The following is a 25,909-nucleotide window of genomic DNA, read 5'->3' as shown; positions in this document are numbered from 1 at the left end:
GTGAGGACGAAAAAAAACAGTGATAAACTCTCCTGCGAAACGGTCTCTAAACCCTTAACACTGCAAATAGTCTGCTAGATCGCCAAACAACAGTATATAGGCAAACACGTCACGGTTTAGACTTGACAAATGCTGCGCCAGTTAAGTGTCTTTTTTGGCTTCATATTAAAATATAATTTACATTTGTTTACAAAGTGATAAGATGACACAGAGTACTGCGTAAACAAACAGCATTAAGATGCCTTCAAGACAAAAGCAAAGGAAAGAGATGAAAAAGGAAGGAAAAGAGACGGCTACTCTACTCTGCTGCAAGAAGCAGCGGCTTAATGGACACAACATGAGGATGCGGTGGCCTCAAATGATATTCAGAAAACTTTGGTTAACAATTCTGCTGATATACAGTATGCAAAGTGACAGCACACGGCTGGTATAGAAAAGTATTTACATATCACGCGTGACGATCTGTTTCAACATGAAAAGATTCATTTAAGGTGGAATCACCGTTTGATCCGAAATTAAACGGTTTCATTTTCACGGCGTCCTGGTAATGGGGGTCATTAAGGGGAGGATGCGTTTAACGGGATGGGAAACAAGAAGGTGGCGGGAGCCGATATAAAAGAAAAGAAAGTCAAACTTTCCGCCTGCTACAAGGAAACTAACGTACATTCCAAAAAATCGGACAATCATTTAATCTTAAAGGTTAAAAACCATTCGAGCCTGCAGGACGGGCTGTCCTCGCTGTTTGAATGAAAGGGGGGGGGGCTTCCTGTGTAGCTTTGAACAGACAACTTCACATGCAACCCTGAGGCAGACACAGAGAGAACTATGGCTAGTTTGAGACTGCTCACACCTCGACGAAGGAAATTGCCAAACAAGAAATTTCTGTATTTGTTTGACAGATTCATTACTTAAAAATTAAAATAAAATACTGTTAGTGAAATACAAAAAAAATGCAAAAGAGCCGTTGCAGTTTATGGATTTCTCGCATGAATCTACTGGATAATTGTCGCTGGCAGGATACAGAAAACAAAAAAAAAAAAGAAAAAGAAAAAAAAAAAAGAAAAACCTTTCAAAGCATCTTTTGTGAGCAGAGGGGTGACATTATGAAAAAGCTGCTCTTTACTTTATCTGAGAGATGGGCTCCTCTCTGATGTGGAAATACTGTTTGCCACACAGCAAATACAGAATTCCCACCAACATTGCTTTATGAATAATACAAACAAAGCTGCACAATTACCCTTTCAACATGAGTAATCTTGTGATGATTTTGAAGAATTTGTTGTCAGATTTTCTGAGGCAAAGTGCTCTACATAATTCATATGGAATAATAACCCTTAGGGCCCTGTTTTTATACTACAAAAATCAATGTAATCAAGAGGAAAATTTCATTTTAGAAATGAGTTTTGACGACATTCGGCGTTCACACACACGCGCGCGCGCGGGGTCGGTGTGCCTCTCGGCCCTATGGCTCCTTCATTAGCCGTGGAATTTAAAACAGAAAAATGCCACGATGAACGATTGGGGTAATATAAGAAGTGGAAACCTTATGGATCAACATCAGAAGGCTTTAAATAGAAATTTCCTCTAAAATATGACTTTAGTGAAGAAATTACTCACTTCTCCTTTAAAAAAATAATAAAAAAAAAAAAAAGGCCAGAGAATCCAAACCTCACATATATCGATTTAAAAGCAGGAAAAGCTGCGAAGCATCTCACTGTATCAAGATGTCAAGATGTTAGATTCACAGTAGTGATACCGGCTGGACTACAACACACACGCACGCAGGCACGCACAAACTAGATGCGATGGGTTTTTGGGGGCTCAGGCATACAATCTGTTTTTAAACCAGCAAGTCCAGGATGTGCTACAAGCCGTCTGTGTGTTAAACAGATGATGTGACGTGCACAGTCTCACTGGGATGCTTAAAAAAAAAAAAAAAAAGTGGGCTAATGTTCTGAGATGATGTCCTGTAACGAACCTGCCAATTGCATATGTTGCTGGTTCTCTTTAACCTGAAGTGACCTGCACCCTTTTGTCACATTCCTTTTTATTGAATATTTAACCCATAATTTTTGAATCCAAGTTCAAAAATTACCGACTGAATTTGCAATATTGACCATTAGTAATAGCATTACATTTGCATATTGCTCCTTGTTAGACGTATGTGGCCTATTTCTAAGAGTTAATTTGATGTTACCTTTGCAGTAGAACGAGAATATGGGCTAATTTAACTTCGGTCTTTGATGGGAAATAAAAGGTTTTTTTCCTCTACTGAGTTTGTGAATACGTTTCCCCACACGCCCAAGCTCTACCCTTTTCCCTCATTTGGTCTGTCATTTAAAGATTTTTACTGCGTTTGATAGGAAACAGGGACTCAATCCTACATAAACACTTTCTTATCTTCTAAAGTGAAGAAAAGGAACGTTGGGACAGCTCTGTTCTTCGATTCCCGCTGCAGTTATTGTTTTTGTGTGTGTGTCTGTCTGTGTGTATATGTGTGTGTGTGTGTGTGTGTGTGTGTGTGTGCATGTGTGTGACACAGAATGTATTGTGTTCTGTACTTTTCCTCTGCACCAGTCTGTCCCTCTTTTCTAGGTTAGCACTCGCCATCAGAGACCAGGAATATCATGGCTTCCTGTTTGCCAATGTCAGCCATGACCGTGGCCAGCTGGTTGATGTTGCCGCTGTGGAAATGTTGCGCCTCCCATAGGTCCAGGATCACAGAGGTCGGGCTCGCTTTGGATGCAAAGAAACTCATGTGTCTGCAGGGTGGAAGAGAGAAGGGAGCACAGAAAATTAGAGTGAGAGAACGAGATTTCTTTTTATTCAATCAAGCAATGTGCACACATCACAGAGTGTCAAAAGAGTCTCTCATTTTCTCTGCGCATAAAGACTGTCAGGAAAACCTTTTCACCGGGTATTTTATTGTGCTGCCGCTCCTTGTAACTCTGTCAATGTCAGGTTTTATTGTAGGTTATATTGCTACATCCTGATATCTAGTGTTGGAGCACTAAGTAAAAAAATGATAAAAGCTACAAGAACACAGTCTGGCTCTTGAAACTGCCATCAAGTACAGAATCTCCGGCAATTCTCATTTGAAGCTTAACTCCATAACCCTCATTCCTCTTTATTTGATGCTGAAATTGGGCCCCAAATCCCATATAGTAAATCCTATATGGACTTTCACAGTTAAGTCGGAAGTGACCTTTTCTATTTTAGGAGTGGAACCTTTACGATCAAACCCAATCAATGACAACAAAGCAGTGGCCCGAGTCAGCTGGATATTTGATGTTGAGGGGACCCCGCGGTAGCTGAAGATGCTTGTTTGATTTAATGGCATTTCTCTGTTTTCCAAATGTCCAGGGCTTTAACTCTTATGTAGAACCCAGATGACATTAAAAAGGGGAACGGTGTAAAGTGCAAAGAATCATTGTGCTACGTAGGCGTTTGGGAGAGAAAGGGGAGACAAAAACCCGAAATGCCACCGAGCCTTTTTCACCTTGAGAAAGGTCAGATAGAGTCCGACTTCCTCGTATCTTCTGTTTGCCTAGTGAAGCATTATGTGATGGTTATAAACATGTGACTGCGGTGGTAGGACACAAGCGCTGAGAACACATCGTGACCGTGCTATTTTGAGTCAGCTGGATTTTATAGAACATGCAGCTCTGGCCCTGCATCAGGAGAACACAACAAAGAGGAGTGCTGGTCAAAAAAAAAATACTGTCTGGGACTGAACCTCTGTGTCATTATTAAGTTGGAAGAAAGAAAAAAGATGACTGAGCTTGACGTCCAACGTGTCAACCCTGCTTATTCACCACACTGTGTGAAACATGGGCTTATCTTGTATGGCTCAGACGCAGCCGTTTGCGCCGTCTTGGGAGAGAAAGATCAAATAAAAGGTTCTTGGCATTTTAAGTTTTATTGATTGGTCCCGTTCCGCTCGGTCTGAACACTTTACACGCGCAGAAACAAACACAGAAATTCAGCGTGACAGAATGCCAAGGAGCTGCAGCCTTTTGAGGAAAACACGTTGTTAAGGACAGATCAAACAACAGAGCAGTTGTTCCTTCCTTAGGTCTAAATGAGAATTGATTATGTTGAGCAAAACATTGCTAATTAAACCTGTAGTGCATCAATTCAATTTGTGATTAATTGGGGTAAATAAAAGTTGATTGGACAAATTAAGTGTACCTATTTGATTTCATTACGAGGTAGAAATTAAATTGGAGGGTAAGGGATCAATGCTCGGCTCCGCTCTTGTTACAGGTGCTCTGGTGATAGAGTACAGTAACTGCGAGAGCGAAGTGGTCGGCACGAATCCAAACCTATTCCAATTTTTTTTTCCCTCCTCCCACTGCTGATGGGCAGGTCGCTCGCTGCATTTCCAATTACAACTGTTAAGCAGAATGTAGCAGGTGGAAGTTTAGCTGCAGACTTTAAGCTTCTTACCTGTTTCTGAGGGAGAAAGGAAGAAGGGGGTCATGTTTTCTTGCAGAAATGATAGCTGTATCCATCAAGTCCACATTAATCCTATAATACTAGCTCTGTCAAAAGAGGATTAGCTTGCTAAGGCATTACCTTGTTTACCTGAACTTTAGGAAAAACACTCCACTGAGGTGATGCACTTCACACTGATTGCGCTTGATTACTGAAATGTCACTGTTTTGTGTTAACATCTATGTTAGTATACCTCTTTATTATCATTATCTTATCATCATTATTTTAAGTGAGCTGTATCCACATATTGTACATTTACTGCTGTGCAGCCTCACTTCTCAAGAGGTTTGGACAAACGAGGCTCTGCAGAATTTCTTCAGAGCTTTCAAACCTGAGCTGCCGGCTCCGACACGCTCTGACAACAATCAGATCAGCGAATCCGATAAGGCATTATTGTAAAGCTGATCTTTACCTCTCGAGTTTAAGTCTTTGTGCTAGCATTCTCCAGTCGGCTCCGTTGGGACAGGGGGCATCCAGGCTGCTGCAGATCTTCTGCCTGATGAGGTACGGGATCTGAAAGGCGCTGGGCCCCGCCAGAGCCGTGGCGTTACTGTCCATTAACAGAAACTCGGAGTCCACCGCTCGAGTGTCCTGATGGGAAAAGCCACAAAGCAAAGCTCAGCATAAAAATTTCCTCCTTTATGAATAACCAAAATGATGAATAGTCGTTGCTGCCTAATCACTTGCAGCTTCTAAGTGAGTAGAACGAACGTTACCTTGGCAATGTTAAAGTCGAGGCTAAAGCTCTGTCCCTCCCCCTCCACCTGCCACACACACAGCTGGCAGGTGAGCTCGCAGGTGCTGAGGCTGAGCCGCTCCAGTGTGAACGTGCAGTGCAGGTACCGCTGGGAACCATTCCAGATGTGGTAGAACGGAATCTCCTGCAGGAAAAAGAAAAAAAAATGAAGCGCACACAACCAGCGGTGCAGCAGCACAGGCAGAACTACATGTCTGAAACACGCCATAACAGGACCGCCTGCCTAGAATACACTGAGATTATCATTAATTACACTGACATAAGCTGTCATCATTATGGCTAAGTATATCTGAGGCAGCAGAATGACAACGTTCAATTAAGTTAAAGGGAATAAATGTGCTGTTACTGACAAATAGAATCTTTAATAGGAGTTAAGAGCTGTCAGCCCGACTGCGTTGATAACAGAAGAAATCAAACTTTGGATTTTAATAGATTACACACAATCTGTCACACTGGCAATGGAAACATTTTTTCCCTTTTCATCTATTTTCTTTCAGCTGCTTCAGCTTTTCTCTGGAGGTATGCACTGACTTTCAGGCAGAGGCACAAATGATGCTGTTAGTGTAAATGCTGAAATATCACACCACTACTTTGAATCTAAAGCACATCACGTAGCAAAGGCATAAGCATACTCAGTAGATCTGAGTATTGCTGCTGTATAGCTTCAGCTTCTGTCTAGCAAACAGCTACCAGGGAGTGTTTAGAAGAATGCATTCAGGACTGCAATTTCTCCCCCTTTTGCTGCATATTCATGACTTGTTTGCATAACCCAAGAGAAGCACAGTTGTAATGCTGGAGAAAAAAAAAAAGGGGGGGGGGGCACACTAACTCCTTGCTTTACCCTGAGTTTAACGGCTACCGGGAGCTTGGTCTGAAAGAAGTGGGGCTGCAGCACATCCTGCTAACCAAATGGGGGCACTGTTACCCAGGCAGACTGACAACGGAGCAGCTGAGCGAAATGCACAGAAGTCTTCATGGGCCCCAGGGAGACTAAAGGCCTTTTTGACTGCACTGCTGAGAGGGGAATAACACTTCCAAATGAACAGGCACAGTCCAGAGGAATAAGCCTCTGTTCTGGGTGCATTGTTGCTGCCTTGCTTGCTTGGCACAGTCTGTGTGCTCTCTTTGGGGACCCGGTACTCAATGCTCAAATAGTTGCAGCCAGAACATTTTCTAGTCCTCTTGGAACATCCCTTGTGTCTCCATACGCTGGGCTGCAGTGAAACTGGCCACGTGCAGGTGCGGGGAGTGCAGTAAGGTGGAGCCGTTCCAAAATTCAGGTTGCAAAGTTCGAGATATTTACATACTGCTCTATATTTCATACGAGCTCCCTTTGAGAGAGCGACAGCTAGTATAATCAATCAGCTCGCAGCCCTGAGTTAGTGCACACAATTCAGCTCCTCTATGTGCATGTAATACACTATGTGCACCCGCGCACTCTATGCACAGGGGTGCACACACCAAAAAAGGTTCCATCTACTCTGACAAATGACTTTAAGTTCCAAACTGTGCCAAGAACAGAAAAGGGTATTGGACAGAGGAGTCCTGCAGTAACAGACTTAAAAACCCTCCTTTGTGTGAATCTTTAAAGTGATCAACTGAAGCCAAACCAAAACATGCTTAATTAAAAAGTCTGGACCAACTCAAACGAAAACAACTTTCCAGAGACATTAGGAGACCACGAACCCTCATTAACAATAAAAAGTTGCTCCCGAATAGCTTTTGACTAGTCAGTAACTTTTTAACTTTTGTTAACACGCACTCAGTTCATTTTTAATTTTTCTGGATGGCTAATTTAAACTAACAGCATGGATTTTAAATTGAACCTATAAACAAACATATTAGAAAGCCTTATTACTGCTGATACACAAATTTGACAGATTCAGCCAGGCACTTGTATTAAATCTCCTTGCTCCCGCTCTGATCTAGAGTGACTCCCTGCCCCTGCAGCCCCCCAGGGCAGCCCAACACACCTGGTAGCCGGCTAGCAGCTTGCTCCTCCAGTGCGCCTGGGGCATGTCATGGATGGACAGGCGCAGGTTGTGGTAGCTGTCTTTGAAAAGCAGGACGTGAGGCTCGTCGATCAGCCGACCCCCGAGCTGCCGCTCCATCTGCATCACCTCCTGATCAAAGAGAGAGAGGCAAGGAGAGGTGTCAGGGCTCCGGGGGACTACATTTACCAACACACTCGCAGAGGTAAGTGAAAACGTGTAAAACAATCCATAACTGTTTCCTGTTTACACTTTGTCTGGGGCATCGCTCACGCACACAAAACTGTACCGTTTGGAACGAGAATGTGTCAATGCACACACGCAGGCACAAGTCCAAAAAAATACACAAAGACATGGGCAGCGGTGGGGACACAGAATATATTTAACTCAAACAGAGAGACACATAAAAACGCCTGCTTGCTCACACACACACACACACACACACAGACACGTGCACACACACACACACACACACACACACACACACACACACACACACACACACACACACACACACACACACACACACACACACACAGCATGAGCATGAGGCAGGGGTACAGTACATCTGAGGAAAAGAAGATAGTGCCTCTGCATGCAGCCGCAAAGGACTGGACCGACTTGTCTCCGCTGAGCTTTAATGTCATCACAAGGTTGATCCTCTGCCTCTGTTTGTATATGCTGGGCTTTCAGCATCTGCATTAGCATGCACAAACTGCAGCCATCCCAGCCTATTGGCTACCTGGGCTGTGATGAAGTAAGTGAACGAGCCATTAGTCAACTGCTCATTGTTCTCGCATGGCGAATCTCCTTAATTTCATTTTTGTTTTTGTGCCAGTAGAGATTTGTAAATGCATGCTTAATATTTTAATCTCTGTGGGACTTGCTCAGTGGACCATTTGTTGCCATCCAAATGACCATCTGGAATGGGATGATAATATCCGGCACATTTCCCTCTGATTTATCAATTCGCTTTGAGCTGGATGCTTTGTGCTGAACATGTCCTTAGAAATCCAGTACTTTGGTGGCCATTCACATGTGCTGCCTCATACTCCAATCGTAGGAGCATATTACAACAGAGAAAACAGACCTCTGAAATTAGTGGTGTGAAAAGACCTCAGAAACAAGATATGTTCTTTTAATCTGTCTGAGGAGGGGAAACAAGATGGCAGCAGAAGGAAAACAGTCAGCCAGTGTGCGCCTCAAAGTCGTCCCTCAAAGACAACAGCTCTGGGAGGGAGAAGTGTGTATAGATAGTTGCCATATGTTGAACACCGCATACCAGCATGGCTGCTCATGGTATGATTTCAGCAAAGACATCCAATTAAGGTGGAGAATGGTGGTAATTTCTATCTGCACAACACTGATTCAATTTTCTGCCCTCTTTCCCAGGAACAGGCTAGACTGATTCCAATTATAATGGAAAGAAAGCTGTTAATTATCCATTTGGAATCTCTACCTGCATTATTTGATGTGCTCTCCCCTTTGACGAATGAGCACTTTTTGGTTCAGCCTAACAATTGAATTTCAATGTTTGCTCAGCGCATTGTTAATTTCCATGTTTGCTTTGTGCTTATCTTCTTGTTAACACGATTATTATGCCCCTTGCGATTATCTAGATTGATTCCCGCATTTGCATTGGTTTACTTTTTTCCCCATTGAAAGTACCACAGGACAACAACAACAACAAATCTGAAATGATCTGAATGTATGCAGCTGGCTGGAATATATACTTCTCAGTGCTCTGCCAGACAGGAGTCTTGTGATGTTACCCAGTCCACTTACTCAGAGAAGGAAGGTCAGGCAATGGCTCTGAATCAAAGCGTTGAGGTCTAATGAGTTAATAACAGAGGGCAGCGCATTCTCCACAGAAAAGCCCTCTGCTATTATGTCTCTTACAGATACAAAAGCCACATTATGTGGGCTTCCAGAGAGGTTCATTTAAACAGTTCTTAAGCACAATTATTTGTTGGGCGGCGATTAGCATTGCAAATTGGGTGTTGGACTTTGATCAGGTTTTGACCTATAGAACGGATCTATAGCCCTGCTAGCACCAGAACGAGTGCAGAATGCCAATTATCCTATTATCAAATCCAGCAACCAGAATGAATACTAACTCGGCCTTCTAGCAGCATGTCAGGTTCAAGGCTGACACGCCAGGATTACAATCAAACAGAATCTGCGACATGGTTCTCTTGCTACCTGACAAGAGAACCATGTCCCAGGGAAAATACACAACATGGGATGATCCATTTGCTTCTTTAAAGTGCGCTCATGTCCCTGCTTTCAAAATGACACTGTCTGGCCTGCATGTTGTTTATGTGTGTCTGAGTGGCTGTGAGAGAGTGTACTGCAGTGTGTTTTTGTACAGGATTTCAGCATATGTTCTGGACCGAGAGAATAATGGCCCTCTTTACGCCCCATTATCCTGTTAACAAATGACAGTGTGAGTGAGCTAATAGATGAGAAGCTAAATTTGACCACATTATTTACTCTTTCTGGGAGAAAACAATGCAAGGTTTGGAATTAGTTTATCAAATCACATATTAATCATCATCGCACTACTTAGCTTTGTCCCCCGTTCAGTGAAAATAAAAAGAGCTGTTTTCTCTTAAGGCACCCTGAACCTGTACAGCTATGGAAACATTAAGATGCATGAGATAGGCGAGAAGTTCAAGTACCGCAGGAGAAAAACCCCTTTTGTTCTGACGGAATTCAGGATAGCCTGGGGTGTGTGTGAAGACTGCGAATTCAGAGTCAGGCAAAGCCAAGACCACCCCCTGACATTCAATGAGGCTGGCTAAAGAGAGTGAGATAGAGCAGGGAGGAGTGAAAAGAGCAGGAGCAAGAGAGAAGAGAGACAGAGGCAGCTTAACATTTGTGTCTCCAGGTCACTCAAGTGGCCAGCTTTAGCAAGAGAGATAACAGGATTACTGCAATCATGGCCACAGTTTTCTATGACTTCAACCCCCCTTTCTACCCTCACTCATGTCCCCCACCCCATCACACTCCTCACCCACCCCCTCATCCCCTCGGCATGGACCAGAGTTGGAACTGTAATGGACTGGGGCTGGGCTCCACCAGGAAACAAGAGACACTCATACAGCTAATCTCTCCGGGCTGGTGATGACAGAAAGAGGTTAGTGGATGCACCAAACTCTCTCCTGCAAAAAAAACAAAAAAACAAAAAAAAAAATCCCAGCCAGCCTTGGATGTAGGGTGGAAACACAAACTAAACAAATCAAAGTATTAGCAGAGGCATACATATTACGAACTGGACTGGCACAAAACTGCAGACTTTCCCCTCACAGCAAGGCCAAGCTGTTTCTTGTGGCCTTGTGTTGTGCTGGCTTTGTGTGTAGCAAACTGATTAACACAACCAGCTCTAATGGAGATTATAAGTAGCCTTTGATCAGTTAATTAGTCAAGCTACATGCCATCTGAAACATGGAGCTATACATGCACACGGGCGGTAATATCCTCAAACTCGTCCTCACCCCCTCACTCTCGGCGACGTGGTGTCGTCATGTTTAAAAATGTGCATTCATAGTGAAGATCCATTTTCAGAGCTGCTCTTTTCAGGCAAATGCATTTGTTTATAGAGAGGGGCCTGGCTATGTGGGCTCCATAAATCTGTGTATTTGTCAGCAGGATGTGACAGGCTTTTCCTCTCTGACTGAGAGTCTATCGGTCTGAGCTCCAGTGGCCGTGCCCGCTACAGTCAACTCTGATTAATAACTACAAATAGAAGGGACTTGTCTGCTCAGTTATAAATGGGGACTGTGTTTGCAAGGGAAAAGATGCACATTCTGCTTGATAAATCACAAAGCAGGATGGGAGAAAACAGCACACAGGAACACAGAAATATAATATGGAAACAATTTTTCAGCTGGGCTCAGTGATAAAGCTGACTGTCTTGTTTAACTTAATGCCAGCAATTACTGGGCTACGCTCTTCTGTTTTTCTTCTAGAATTTGTTGCCAGTAACTTTTATAATGGAGGGATCAGGAAAAAAAAAAAACAACAGTCTGTATTTCACTCTGTACATGCTGCTTTTCTCGTCTCTGTTACATAAAAGCAAAAAAGTTTCTGCTCAAACACGGCTTGCCGCTCAGCAGCTAGCGAGGAAACGTCATAGTGGGAGCACATAAACAGTTTACGAGCCCTTTTAAAAGCAAATAAGAATCCTTGCTTGAGGTCAAACGCTGTACAAAAAGAATCCAGGGGCCACTATTTAACCAGCAAGACATCAATTAAACACCCATTTAATCCTGGAACATACATTTTTACAATGGGGAGACAAAAAGCTAAATGTATTGGACTCATAAGTTGTTACTGATGAGGGAGTAAATCTGCAGTCTCAAATAAACCACCAAAAGGGAGTTCGCTTTTTTTTCGCACCATTTAATTCCTAAGATTTGGAATTTCATGGCTATAAAATGCTGCTTAAAGTCACTACTACAACGATTAATTAGACAAAAATCTGCATACCTAAGTGACACTATAGGGGAGTTGACCCACCCCCTGTATCTTGGCAACTGTGGCAAGCACCAAATTACTTAAAAACTGTTTTTGGCTCGTCAAGGTAAAAATCAGATGTAATGGCCGCTACATCAAAGCAAACGTCCCCAAGTCTAAAAATATTTATGATGCGTGTTGGTGATTTGCCAACTATAAAAACCTGAACAGCCCGAACAGCAGCTATGGGAAAAGGTGAACCAAATGCCACGGAGTAACCCGAGGGAGCAGTTCAACTTAGTCCACCATGAGGTACTGAAGTTAAGCCTCTGAAGTCTAAACTTGTATTTCAGTGTAATACTACACAACTGGTTTAGTTTATCATGAGTTTATTTAATAGGGACAGTGTACAAGTGCACTAAAACCTTCTCCGATAAGAACTTTGTACCAGATTATAACCATAATCTGGCCTGCTAATCAAAAAAAAAAAAAAAAATGATGATGATGATAGCACATATTTCCAGAAGCTCATGCAATGTCACAGGTTTTTTCTGCACTCAAGAGATGCATTTTTTTTTTTTTTTTGGCCAAGATCTTGTATTGATGATGGGTGAGTCAGACTGCTGCGTAAACTATTTTCTCCAGTACAGCTCAAAGACTCTCAGTGGGGTTAAAAGTCTGGACTCTGTGGTGGCAAATCTGTGTATGAAAATGATGTCTCATGCTCCCTGAACCACTCTTTCCCAATTTCAGTCCAATAAATCCTGGCATTGTCATGTTGCTTGAACCTTCAATCCAATGGAAGCCTCTTGCCTATTTGCTTAAATCCAGGTGGTGACCTTTTTTTTCCCCCCTTTGCCAGGCAGTGATATGGGCAGTGATTTTTGATTTAGTTTTAGACTCAGTCTTTAGACCAAAATGTCTATTAGTTCATTTGATCACTGATTTTAACTTTTTTTCTTTTTAATTTAATTAACTCTCTGTTTAGTCTGTTTATGGGAAGGTTATAATTTTGGTCTTAATGCAAACAGTTCAAAGACTTCATTTGTCTGGTTTTATGCTGTTTTAAGTTAGCTTTAAAGAGGAAAAAAGCATGACTATTTGGAAAAGGAAAATAGATTATTAAATTAGTTTTTGAAAAGAGGTAAATTATTTTTTACATTTCATATGGGTTTAAATCAGAATCAGTTATCAGGGGTGGGCAATTCATTTTCCCAAAAGCCCACAGTTAGGGCCTGACTTTAACATCTGCTCTTACCAATAACAGTTTATATAGAGATAAAAATGAATATTGAACACAACTGATTTCAGCTTATTGGTGCAGTCCCAGTTTCTCAGTTAGTTTAACCCAAGATGGTGAACTTACGCCTAACCTGGGGTAAAATTAGCCACAGGAACACTTTTTTTGAACAAAGAAGCCATATTTTTAGAACTTTTTGTCATAGTCTGATGAGTTAAAATGGCAGGAAACAGCCCGAAGTAAGGTTTGATACTTGATTGTACTTCTGCCTCATTTTCTCTTATCTTGAGGACCATATAAGTAAAAAGTGGCTCACCTTAACCCACTCTCCCCTACTTTGTAGCAGCAGTCCTTAAAACAAAAAATGCCACCATCAAAATGCTAACATAAGAGGGTGGGCTGAAAAGTTCATAGGCTGACAACGATGCAACAGTCGAACTTCACCAAATGTGTTTTTATTTTTCGACATAGTCTCCCCTGCGGTCCACACGCTTCCTCCATCAGTGTTGCAGCACCTGGATCTCTTCAGCAGCAGAGATGACCTCGTCATCAGACCGATACTGCTTCCCAGCCAAGTGTTTTTTCATGTTGGGGAACAGAAAATAGTCAGATGGTGCCAAATCAGGAGAATATGGAGGGTGATCAACCAGCTCCAAGCCACAGTCACGCACAGCAGCCATTGCAACCACGGACTTCTTCAGCTGCGCACTTTTGCACAGTTGATAAAGCTGGAGTATCATCCTCTAATGTAGCAAACATGTCAGCATGAATGTCCTTTGGGGGCTAACCCCTTTTTCTGCAGGATATTTGATAACTCCATGGTGCCAAATTTTATCAATTTTCACAAAACGTCTCTAGTACTACTTTTCCAAGTCCTCAATTCTGTATGCAATGTGGGTTTATCTGGAAAGAAAACATGCAGTTGGCATCAGTAAAGGTTGAATTTAAGGCATGCCAAATTTAATTACTGAATGATAACTCCTTCTTAGTCAGCCTATGAACTTTTCAGCCCACCCTTGTCCTTGCATCACAGACAGTATAAAATGCATGATTAGCTTCTGGAAGCTTATGAAACCAACGAGGAAGAGCCTTAAACCTACGTTCTGTCTGTAGGCCACCAGCTGACGACAGCTGTGGCTGCAAAAAGACCTCCGGTCCTCTAGAAGTCTAATATATTTCAAAATGCAGGATATCTGTGGTGTGATGAGCATGCGGTTTCACAGTCAGACCCGTCCCTCCTCATCACATCAGGTCACCTCGAGGCTTCAAAACATGACTTCAGAAACCAACGGGCGACGTCACGATACTTACGGCCATTCTTTTTATACCGTCTATCAGCATGCTGACACACTTACACTTAATAGCTGAAGCTGACAAGCATGTCAGTGGGAGCACATAAACAGCCCTTTTAAACATGTAAATCATAGCTATGAGTCAAACAGTGCAAAATAGTACTGACAAGTACTATTGTACTTGTCAAAAACTGAATTAGTCTAAATCTAAACCAAATAAAACACTGGGATACAGACAAAGTGATCTTTTCCTTACTGTTTCAGTACCAAGACAGGATTGGGGATTTTATGACTATAAACATATCACTGTAAACTCACTACAATAATCATTAAGCAAGAAACATTTACTATATGCTCCACGAGGCAGTACTTTGTAGATCTGCAAAGGTCTACAGCTGTCTCTAGAACAGTGTTTCACTATCAGCATGCTAATAATGCTCACTTGCAGTGCTAAGTTGTGGTATTTTAGCAGGTTACCATTTGCTAATTAGCACTAAAGTCAAAGCAGCTGAAGATAATGGGAATTTAGTTTAAAGTATTGGGCAAATTAAAATTGTGAGCGGATTATTGTGCTACACAGGAATCAGTACAATTAATGTGCACCATGCTTACTTGTATAAAATTTCATGTAAATCTGTCAAATAGTGGTCAGAATGGTCTGAAATAGTGGCTCAATCTGACCCGCACTGTCCAGATAAACACTACAGCATCAGTATTTATTATGGTTTCCTTTAAAGTTTACCAGTTAATACAGCGGGAAAAAAAAAACTGCTTCAACCTCTGTCAAAAAATAAATAAAATAAAAAAATTAAATCTGACAGGGAGTGGGTGGTTTATAAATCATTTTTAAATGTTTTTTTTTTTTAAACTGTACAAAAACACTGGCCTCACAAACACAGAGATGTGGGTGTAAAGGAAGAACATTTACTTATCAATAAACACAGAGATTTTTCATTAATGTTCCGCTATTCAAATTTGGATTATGCTCAGTGGAAAACATCCCGACTATCAAAAGCTGTCAGATTGTGAAGAATATCACAGCTAAATATAAAAAAAAAGTAGCTGCACCGTTTTCCAGTCCTGAAAAGACACCCTTGCAGTTAATTAGATGAAGGTGTTAGGTGTATGTCTGCTCTGAGCTGGAGGCTTGCTTCATTGCAGTTGTGGAGTGGCAGAACCTCAGTGATGCTCTCCCACAGGTTTAGCTGGAACAAGCGAGCGCACAGCGAGGGCGCTACCAAACGCTGATTATGTCGCCTCTGCTGCTGTGCCAGCCTTGGCTGGGCCGATCAAGAGTGGGACACACATTAAATATTAACTTAATTGGTCCCAGCAGAGCCGTGCTAACATACGGCAAGCATCAGACGAAAATGTCACTGTTTCCCCAGAGCCCCCGCACACTTAGGATCAAAGACAATAACATTGGTTCTAATCTGCTGTAATTGGGAGATAAGAGATTCAATGGTACAGCATGCACAAGTGTAGCTGAATGCATTTGTGTTTGCGTGCATGTGTGTGTCTGTCATTCTCCCTGATGGAGGCTTGTCAGAGCAGACTGACAGCCAGCGATGGGACTAGTCAGAAAAGCTCAGCATCCCTTCTGGTCTCTACACTTCCTCTTGCCACTGAACATCCATTTTATCTCCCGTTCATAGAAAGGCCTGTTTAATGCATGGAAAGTTATCGTCCTGCCTGAGAAAGACAGCGCAGTGCATTAGCACGTTCCAAGTGCAGTCATAAAAGTCACATGTGCTGAAGGTGTACTGTACATATACACGGACATATAAAAAATTTTTTTTTAAAAAGCACTGCTGTGCCGCCACTCCACTGCACCACCTACCACTAGTCCACCACTCTTACATACTACAATTAACTCTAATGGCAGCCATAGTGAAAGTCTAATCATAAATGGTGCATTTTAAAGATAGTGATTAGTGATTAGTCTGAACCTCTCCAGGGAAGTTTAATCTCCACTCAAAGTAGTTAATGTACTTGCTAAATGAACTGCTCCCTCCATAATAGCACCAAGAGCAGTGTGGAGTCGAGATTACTAAACAGCGTGGGCCACGTTTTAAATCACTCACTAAAAACTACAAAACCCTGGAGACGCCGTGGCTTACCACAGCACCAGGTTGTGTGAGAGACGGGGAGCTAATGCACTCAAGGGCGTCGAGGGAGCTGCAGAGTATGGCAGCACAAGTGCTGGAGTCAACAAGCTCAGATGTCCTTTTCTTGGCTAGGAGAGCGGGAGAATAGCAGAACAAGAGCTAGCCAGAGGGAGAGGAAGAGAGAGAGAGAGAGAGTTTTTGTGCACCAGCAGCCTTCCTGCATCCAACTCAGACACACAAGGTCATTTCAACAGTCGCACACTACTGGGTCAGCGGATGATCTGAATAAAGAGAGCGCGCTACCATTAGAGCTACTCGGATGCCAAGTAAACATATGGGTTGATATGTATCTGAAGAAAAACAGTCTTTAGCTCCTGTGTGACATCCTTTTCTCCAACACAGCACATGAGAATTTTAGTCAGAAAAACGTCCTGCATGCCTGCTGTAAAGCAATAGCAGCAGGGGCAAAACTCAGGCAGAAATGGACAGATGTAAGCCAGGAGACATTTCTGCAAATCCCACCTCACAGCCAGAGCCTGTGCACAATTCTCATCTTCATCTCCCTGACTGCGAGGGCGCTAATTTCAGTGCAAGCTCCCATTGACTTCCGTTTGTTGATGTCCCACAGCCGTCCATAGTTTGTTCTTTTTTTTTTTGGGGGGGGCTGCTTCTGCACGAGGAGGTTAGCCATTACAGCTGGCAAAAGTGGGCTCTAGCGGTAAGAGGCACTTGTGGCTGTGGGTGGTGTCAGAAGAGGAACAGCTTAGAGGGAGGAAAAAAAAAAAAGGAGGCGTGGAGAGAAAGAGAGCGAGAGAGAGCGCACAGGGGTTGCTGGGAAAAGATTGGGACAGGCTCTCCTTTTAATTTACTAATTAACCATGCAAATGAAATCTTAACAGGCTACTCAGAGGCAGTCCTCGGGGGAGGGAGGAAGGCATTAGTGCTTGATTATACTCTGTCCATGTGGAAGGGGGGGGGGGGGGGGGGTGTGAAATATGCTGTTGAACAAAGTGATGGGAAACTTCTTGGCCCATGGCAGCCAAGCAGAACCACTGCTTGGCTGAAAGGAGGGAAATGTCTCTGTTGGCATAGACCCCCCCCCCCCAATAGAACACAAAAGCAAGCAAACAAACACATACAGAGATTATGCACTATGTTTAACCTGCACAGATGGATTGTTTCAATTGACTCAGGGTTGGTGGGGGGCGACCATCAGGGGCCATCATCTGAACAAATCGCACACTCCTGAATTGTACGTGGCGTAATCAGTCCCGCAATATCGTTCAATTTATCATGGCTCTGCCCACCTCCTACATGTCTGTGCCGATTTCTGCTAACCTTTCAATGTGACAGACAAAGCTGTTAGACATAATAGTCTACCTGTCGCTCAGCTGATGCGAAACCGCCCAGTCGCTGCAATCTCAGGCCTCACAAACTGCCTGCCACACGCAATAACAGCCGGCGCCATAATTTTCACAACTTTACCTTGAAGACGTCCTGCGTGTCGTCCATGCAGTACACCCTGATGTTGTATTCCAGCGTGGAGCAGTAAGCGTCCGAGAAGAGCACCAGCCTCAGGCGCTTGGCTGCGCCCATGTGCAGGGACTCGCCCACAAGGGCGAATGTACCCAGCTGCTCCGAGAACAGCCGGCACGTCTCGGCCTCGAGCTGGCAGTAATAAGGGTCTGACACCAGCTCCTCTCCCATCAACAGGACATCCTGGAGGAGGGAAAGGAGCGGAGAGAAAACACAACGTGTGGAGAGAAGGTCAGGTACTCAATTTATGTAGGAGGGAAGGGCAGTGTGTTTGCCTGGATATCTGGTGTATGTATGTGTGTTTGTAAAGGGCTTTTAGGAAAGCAGACTGGCCCAGTAGCAGGGCATCAAACTCTATTGTTACTGCTGTGTGACAGTAACATCAAAGGTAAAGGTCTTTAAGGTAATGTTTAGATCAGGGGAAAAGGGTCTACTTTGATCTTGCTTCAGATTCCTTTTTCACCGCAGTACAACTTACTACATCCTGACATAGACACACACACTTCCTCATACAAAGACACGCATCCTATAGAACACCATCAGTTTACTTAATAATGCATGAACGAGGTGCTCAATTGACATGAAAGGAGACTCGAACAGATTCCTGGCAAGAACAGATGGTTCTGGCGAAAGGAAAGACCGGAGGTGCGCTGAATATTGGATTATTGGAATTGCTGGAATTTCCTTCAACATTTGTTTCAGATTTGTTAAGACAGGTGAAAACAACTTGCCAATTTATCTGGAAAACAACAGTGTTGCCTGATGGTGAGAAGTGCTGAAAAACACTAACAGGCAGTACAAGAATTAATTGGTACTTTAATTTGCCATGGAGGAAAAAAAAAAGACAGGTTTTTCAAAAAAAAAAAAAAAAAAAACTAAATCAGAAGCAGCACCTTGCATTTTGTTTCGTCGTTACAGAGCTGAAATCCTGCATCACAAATGCATCCCTAACAACGATGACAGACCTATGGAAATATCCCATTCCATCACAGTACAGGATATTTTTCATGAGATAATTCCACTGCTCGCTGAGATAATTTGATGGAGACAAATTGGACCCAAGGTGACAACATTTTCTCTAAAATCCCTTCATGCCAGTTGACTGACTCTACCCATTAGCCAATCAAGCTGAAGAGAGCATTCTGCCTGCCAAATGCCCAGCGAGCCCCTCTAGGATCGATTCAACCAGACACCATCTACATCAATAGAATTAGTATTGACAATTCATTTGCTATGCAACCACAATGGAGTCTCACTTTTTCATCATCTTAATATTTCTACAGAGTGGAACAGAGAGTGAGGTGGCTACAAAGCGCTCGCTCTACGAGCAATTCATTCCTCTTTCTCCCTCTGCACGTTTTATCTATCTTCACCATCTCTCCCTGCATCCTCCTCTCTTGCATGCCGTTCCTCTAGATCTGCATTACCTGCCTGTCTACTTTTCCTCTCCCTCTCGATCTTATTTCTTTTTTTCCCCCTTTCACGTTTCGTCACACTCTGCAGTTACTTCCACTCTCATTCTCTTGTCCACCTGGCACTTTTCCCCTTTGGTGGTCACGCAGTCAAGCCGCTGGGCTATATTTGGTCCGGCCAATGATTAAAAGGGCTGGTCTAACCTCTGCCTCAGACAGGCCAATCCATCCCACAGACACCCCACCGCTGCCACATGGGGGGGGGAGGCTGAATAATTTATGCACAATATTGAACATGAAAGAAGACCTAGTAACACTCCGAAGCCCACCAGCACCCTTTCCAATCTCTCTGGATTGTTGAGATGGTTAGACTACCTCAAACTGTGCTTGTTTGTGCACGTGTGTATGTGCGTATGTGTGTGTGTAGACACCAAAGGTTCTTCCCAGCTGCATCCTACTGGTGTCTGGCACTTCTGGTTACTTTCAAATTTCATGGATAGAAAAATGGGGGAGGGAACTCTGTAATTGGAAGCAGCGGTCAGAAATGGTCAAGGAGCACTCAGAAGAGTACTTTGAGGATCAGTAATTTGCTTAGAGAATTTCTGTTTTGAGAAACATGTTGCTTAGCAACTCGTCAGCTAGAGAGCCAGCGCTTCCAGGCTTTTGTTCAAGCCCGATGAGAAAACACCTGATGGTCAATAATTTAAGCCCGATGGAGTAGATGAGAGCTCGGTCAGAACTAACTCCGCTATATACCACTGAGTGCCTTTCAAGTCACTGCTGAGTAAGACTGTACTTCTCGGAGAAAAGCTCTGAATAAGTTTAGAAAGACTTTACAAATTCACCGGTTAGCAACTTTGTCTTTCTCCAAAGGATCTGTGCTGGAATTATAGCGCCGTCTTACCTCCCAAGCGCCTTCATAGTTCTGCTTCTTAAGGCGCACGGCCCAGTTATCCAGGCATGCGTCAAAGCAGTGGTCCATGCTGAGGATAACCGGCCGGCTCAGGACCACCCCCGGAGGGCCACAACTCACAATGGGGCTGAGGAGGGTCTGGCAGCCGGCCAGGGGTAACCTACACCGAGGAGAGGAGCGAGAGAGAGAGAGAGCAATGAATGCTTTTACTCATTGAGTTATAAGTGAGAATTTATTGGTCTCTTGTAAGCAGGATATGATACTGTCACCTCTGCAAATTATCTAGCAGCTGTAACAAAGAATCATGAAAGCCTGCTGGACTCACTGACTTGTTGCACCAAGTTGTGATGACTGAGTAATAACATGACACTACCACGGCACGCTGCAGTGACTGTGCCACGAGAGACTGAAGTGCAGCAAGCCAGATAAACAGTGTTTTGCAAACAATTCATTTAACTTAAATAGTGCACATCCCGGTAAAAGGCTACGTTATTTATTTACATCCCTCCTCCACAGTACTGGCACAGACTGCTAAGCCGTTCCTAATGGAACAGTAGAGCATCAAAACAAACAGCCTAGTGGCAGGGAAGACTGCCAGTTAGACAGCGTTAAAGAGACCCACCTTAAATCTTCCTTCCTCTGAACAGTGAGATAAATCTCATAGATCTTTCCTCTGGGGATGGCCTCAGGAGGAATGAGCAGACTGATTCCTAATGCAAATAACAACAAAGGGAGAGAAGAGAGGGGGGGTGAGCAGGAGGGGGGGACAGGCTCATTTGTTCAGAGTGAACAACGCTTTTGTCATCCCACAAAGGAAGCCAGCCTACTCAACAAAACTGTAAGGCTGCAAAAACAAAAAACAAATCTATTCTGAAGGTCAGAGGCAGCCTCCTTCAGGTACAGTAGATGCAAATCTCTGCACCGGCAGCCGAGCCGGCACACGTCCCCACGGTCAACAATTAGTTGAGACAAAAGCGCACGCTGCATCGCAGTTTAAATGTCCTCCGTCTGCCACCAAGTAGATAATTGAGACCATGGAACAGACTACTCCAGGAAAATTGCACTTCCCCAGGAGAGTGTAGGAATGCACACTGGAGAATAGACAGAGCTATTGAAATAGCTGGAGTGTTGTGGCATTTGTGTTGCGTTTTCTCGTGACAAAATCATCCACTTAAGACTCCCATTTAAAATGTTGTACAAATAGAGACTATGTGACACAATCTTAACAGTCTCTGCATGGTAAACTGGGCCTCTATTCACCATAAAACATCTGTTTGAATAAGGCGAAGGTGCCTAAATGCTCACAGCCTTGTCTGAATCCATAAACGGCGTCTTCCATGTGCCCACTCTGAAACTGTGCTAAATGACAGTATATCTCTTTTGAGTTGAAGCATAAAAGTGCTGAGATTTTTTTTTCCCTCTGTGTCCCACTGAGAAGATGGGTGCCAATGCGTGGTATAGTCAACATGGCTTTGAGTTAATCCATGCATAAAACATCTTCAAGAGAGTGGAAGAGAGGCACAGTGAGAGAGGGAGAGGGAGAGTGGTGGCAAGGAAAACAGGAAAAAAAAAAAAAAAGGACCTTTTCTTCCCAAGACATACCAGCATCAGCTAATCTGGCCAGCATACAATGAGCCAAGTGAAAACACTGTCTTCCAGTATAATTATATAAGCTCTAATCGGCTAATGTGAAGAGGGGAAGCAAAATAGGGAACTAATGATGGTGGGGTGGACTTTTTTTTATATCTTTTATAAGACCAATCTTTGCCATCTTTTTTCTTCTGTCCACGCTCTTAGCACAAAACTGACACTTGTGGACATTGGCTACAACCCCCAACCAGCTCTGTCATTAGCCAAGGAAATAATTGGAATAATTTGTTATAGATTTTTATTCCAGATTTCTTTCGGGGCACAGCTTCTTCAGCACACACTCATTATATCTCATCTCATCACTGCACTGAACGTTCTTTTTAGTTATTCATGCGTTGCTGTGTAGATGTGGCTTGTTGACAAATATAAGCAGAATCACTTTTTTTGTGTGTGCGTGTGTGTGCGCGTGCGATTTAATGTTAGGATTAGTGATTTTCTTTTTTGGTGTCCCATCTTATTTCCCTCATAACTGATTGGAACTAATTTGTATCCCATACAGAAATACAGCCTGTGCACTTAGCGGTTGTCCTGGCATGAACCTATTAGGAAACAGGAGTTTTGAGGCTGAATAGTCTGGGGTCAGTTTCACCAAGACAGTAATGTTTATGGGACTGAGCTGTTATTGTTCAATTCTCCTTGCAAATGTCCAGTCACAGACACTAAAGCAGGTATAATAAAACATATAAAACGGACTCATTCCCGCAGCATTTCCAAACACAGAGCAGATGTTAAATTGTTTAGATCATACTTCTTTGTGTGCTTAAAGTATCGCTGTAAACAGAACATCCTACAGAGGATTAAAGATGCCATTACACAGCACAAATGTACAATACCATGTCTACAGAAACAGGGCCCGACTAAAAAAAAAACAAAAACCTGTTTTTACAGTACAAAGGTTTTTTTTTTTTTTATTCCACTTTTATGAATTACGTTTATAAATTTGGGAGCAGTAAAGCAGAAACTGCCTTCAAGTTTGACGTTTCAGTTCTTATTACGAATAAGCCAAGAGCTGTAAACAGAGAAGCATATGGAGCGACGGGTTACCTATTCACACAGTGTTTGTGACTGTCATCCTGCATCAGCCGCTGTATGGACCTCCAGGGCAAAATCAAATTCTAGAGACTGACATATAGTCAGCAGCACCTTATGTGTACAGCACGGTTGTCTGCTGTCACAAAGAGCTAACAAAGAAATAATGTATGGAGTGCTATTAGTTCAGGCAGCAACTGCATCTTAGGCCATAAATAATAGCGGACAGGTAGAGACAGTGTGAGCTTTCATCCATCCAAACGAGCTGAACCAAGCACCAGAGACTGTTTGAACGTTACCAAAGAGATTTGGTAACCCTGACTACAGAGATGCAAAGCACCCACATCACGATGGGCTTCTGATCAGACCCTGATAGGCCTGTTTGTGGTGTAAAAGCAAAACAGAGCAACCAAAGAACATTCTAATAGCTCGCATTTGATTTTAGGGATACATTCAAAACTTTAATTACTGTTAAAGCTGAGCTATTGGAGAAGAAAAATAGCCCGTGAGGTTTAGAATATGTATTACAGTAAGCCATATGTGTGAAGATCAATTTCTGGATCAACCTGTGAATAAAATGAGGTTAAACTGCAGATCTGGAGAACTTGAAGCTTTCACCGTGCATTTTAAATGCCTCATTATGACTCAATAGGTGCTTTTGGACTGCAGGAACTTTATCTTTCTTTTTTGTAATAACTTCTGGAGGAGGAAGCCCCTATTTTTTTTTTTTTTTTTAGCACATCTACACTGCAGGAAGCAGGAACTATCAAAGTTCTGAGAGCCCCATTTGTGGACTTTTCTTATAGTTCATACTTTGGCTAAGTTCTCCCCAGCACAAGAGGAACCTTTGAGTAACACAAGTGCACAGTGATTGGTCTAGACATAATATGTCACTCATATGCTGAGTATATATATATATATATATATATATATATATATATATATATATATATATATATATATATATCTCAAAAACATTATAAAGCACTTGAGACATTATAATAAAACTTTGACGTTAGCTGTAAAAACAACAGAAAGCTGTAAAAACTATACAAACAGAGAGAGCCAGTCCAGGCTTTAAGCCTTTATGTGGCAGAGGAAATACAATGTGATTCTGATACAGCAAAGCAAAATATAACAAAATCTTTACTAGCATTTCCTCTCAACTACCTGGGGCATCCAGCTAAACAGTGAAGCAATGTAGAGAGAAAATGTAGAGACTGGAATAGGATTACAAGAAACTGAGAGACCACAACAACCAAAGCGGATCCGAATAGGCCTATTTCACAGCAGCTATTTCCCATAAAATGGTAGGGAAACACACATGCTAATGACATTAACAGAGGTTCTCTTTTATTCAGGCACAAAGCTTTTATTAATGTGATCAGTAACACCTGTGTTTCCCTGCTATTTCATGTCGAATTGGCTGCAGTGAAATAGGCCTATTGGTATGGTTTACTGAAAACCATTAGCCACATTACCAGCATGTGCTGGTAATGTGAGCACAAAGGATTTATTAGTTAGGCTAATACATCATGTTAGGTAGTTGGAAAGCAAACAGAAAAAAATCCCCTAAGGGTATGTAGCTCTCAGGGGGACCACCCCAGTGGGTAGTAGAGCCCCAGTTGGGTAGAAACTGTTTGGTCTGAAACTGACTGGTAACCCCATAGTACTTCCCCCGGGTAGTAAATACCTCCTCCTGATCTTAACCTTAATGTTTCTTCTGAGCACACACAACAAGGTTCAGTAATGCGCTGCATTTGTGTTATCTGCTTTCCTGAAATGGGGGCATTATAATGCAGTATGGCATCACCCAAGAAGTCCAATAAAGATCAGTCAGTATGACTTTCTGTTTACAACTCTTGAGTTTTCAACCAAATCAGCTGACCTGAACAGCAGGAGTGGCACAATGAAACCTAAATGGACCTTAATGAAGAACCCACCTGTGTTGGGGATAGTCAGCCTCCCACCTAGGAAGTTGAAGGTCCCATAGGAGGCGTTAGCCACGTCACGGGGCAGTGTTTTAAAGTAACTCTGGGTGGACAGCCTGCTCACAAACTCTGCAGCATCTGAGTTGAGCTTGCCGTTGTGGAGGGTGTGCGAGCCATTAGGGAGCGGGTCCAGCAGAGGCCCGTTGGTCATTGAAAACTTCCCAGTGGCATCGTGGCGAGAGCGCAGGGTGCCCTGGTAACTGGTAGTGGTGGTGGTTAGATCAGGCTGGATGGTGAGCAAATGGGAGTTCTCTGTTTAGATGATTTAAAAAAAAAAAATAGAAACAGACAAAAGCAAACGTGTGAATCTCAAAGAGTGGTGGGAGGAAGGGTGGGGAGGGTGGGTAGAGGGAGGGGGGTCCCTACATCACAGAGACAGACCTAGCACTCTCTAAAGCTGTTGCAAGCCACACAGAAAACTGAAACAAACACAGAAAGAAGACACATGGTGCAGAAAAGAGAGCACTCACACGTGCACACTCTTGACAATAACACAAACACAAATTCCAGTCAAAGCCAGTCAATTTCCATCCTCTCTCTCTCTCTCTTCCTCCCTCTCTCTGTTTCTCTATCACTGTCTGTCTCTTTAGCAACCACACAATCAATTCCAAACAGAACTCAGATGCAGCTTAGCATCCAGAATGTATAAAGGCTTTTTTTTTTTCTCCACAGTGAATCACAGACACAGCAACCCAGTCCCCCATCTCCATCCAACTCAGACAGTTGTATTTCTATTACTTGCTGTTAAACCTCTGAGGCTCCACACAGGCAGTAAACAGAGTGGGTACATTTCCTGACAATAAGGTGCTGGCGAAACATAATGTGTCAGGCAGGCAAATAAACAGCTCGTGCACCACACACACAGACGCACACAACCACACGCGCAACATAATAAATCTCGCTTAGACCACAAACCACTGCAAACACATTCATGCCACCTCCACAACCACAAACAAACAGCATCGGTGGTACATGTAGATGAGTGTGGCACAGTCACTGTGGCGAAGATGGACAGACGAGAGCGGAACAAAGAAC

At 43.0% G+C, this 25,909-nt stretch overlaps 1 protein-coding gene across 1 annotated transcript in view; it reads right to left on the bottom strand.

Annotated features, from left to right (window-relative positions):
- Positions 1 to 2,520: 2,520 nt before the first annotated feature.
- Positions 2,521 to 25,909, bottom strand: part of unc5a (unc-5 netrin receptor A) — a 144,236-nt gene continuing 120,847 nt past the window's right edge. Inside the window, exons 9-16 of the mRNA XM_030739111.1 lie at positions 24,827 to 25,126; positions 20,827 to 20,914; positions 20,196 to 20,364; positions 17,829 to 18,062; positions 7,228 to 7,377; positions 5,214 to 5,378; positions 4,910 to 5,088; positions 2,521 to 2,762 (exon numbers count right to left, since the gene is read on the bottom strand). Coding sequence (XP_030594971.1) covers positions 2,597 to 2,762; positions 4,910 to 5,088; positions 5,214 to 5,378; positions 7,228 to 7,377; positions 17,829 to 18,062; positions 20,196 to 20,364; positions 20,827 to 20,914; positions 24,827 to 25,126 — 1,451 coding nt within the window. The 3' untranslated portion in view covers positions 2,521 to 2,596. The remainder of the gene's footprint in view (positions 2,763 to 4,909; positions 5,089 to 5,213; positions 5,379 to 7,227; positions 7,378 to 17,828; positions 18,063 to 20,195; positions 20,365 to 20,826; positions 20,915 to 24,826; positions 25,127 to 25,909) is intronic.

Source organism: Archocentrus centrarchus, chromosome 10, assembly GCF_007364275.1.
Source record: "Archocentrus centrarchus isolate MPI-CPG fArcCen1 chromosome 10, fArcCen1, whole genome shotgun sequence".
Classification (NCBI taxonomy): Eukaryota; Metazoa; Chordata; class Actinopteri; order Cichliformes; family Cichlidae; genus Archocentrus; species Archocentrus centrarchus.
Note: the sequence above shows the minus strand (reverse complement) of the source record. Positions and strands in the feature narration are given on the sequence as shown.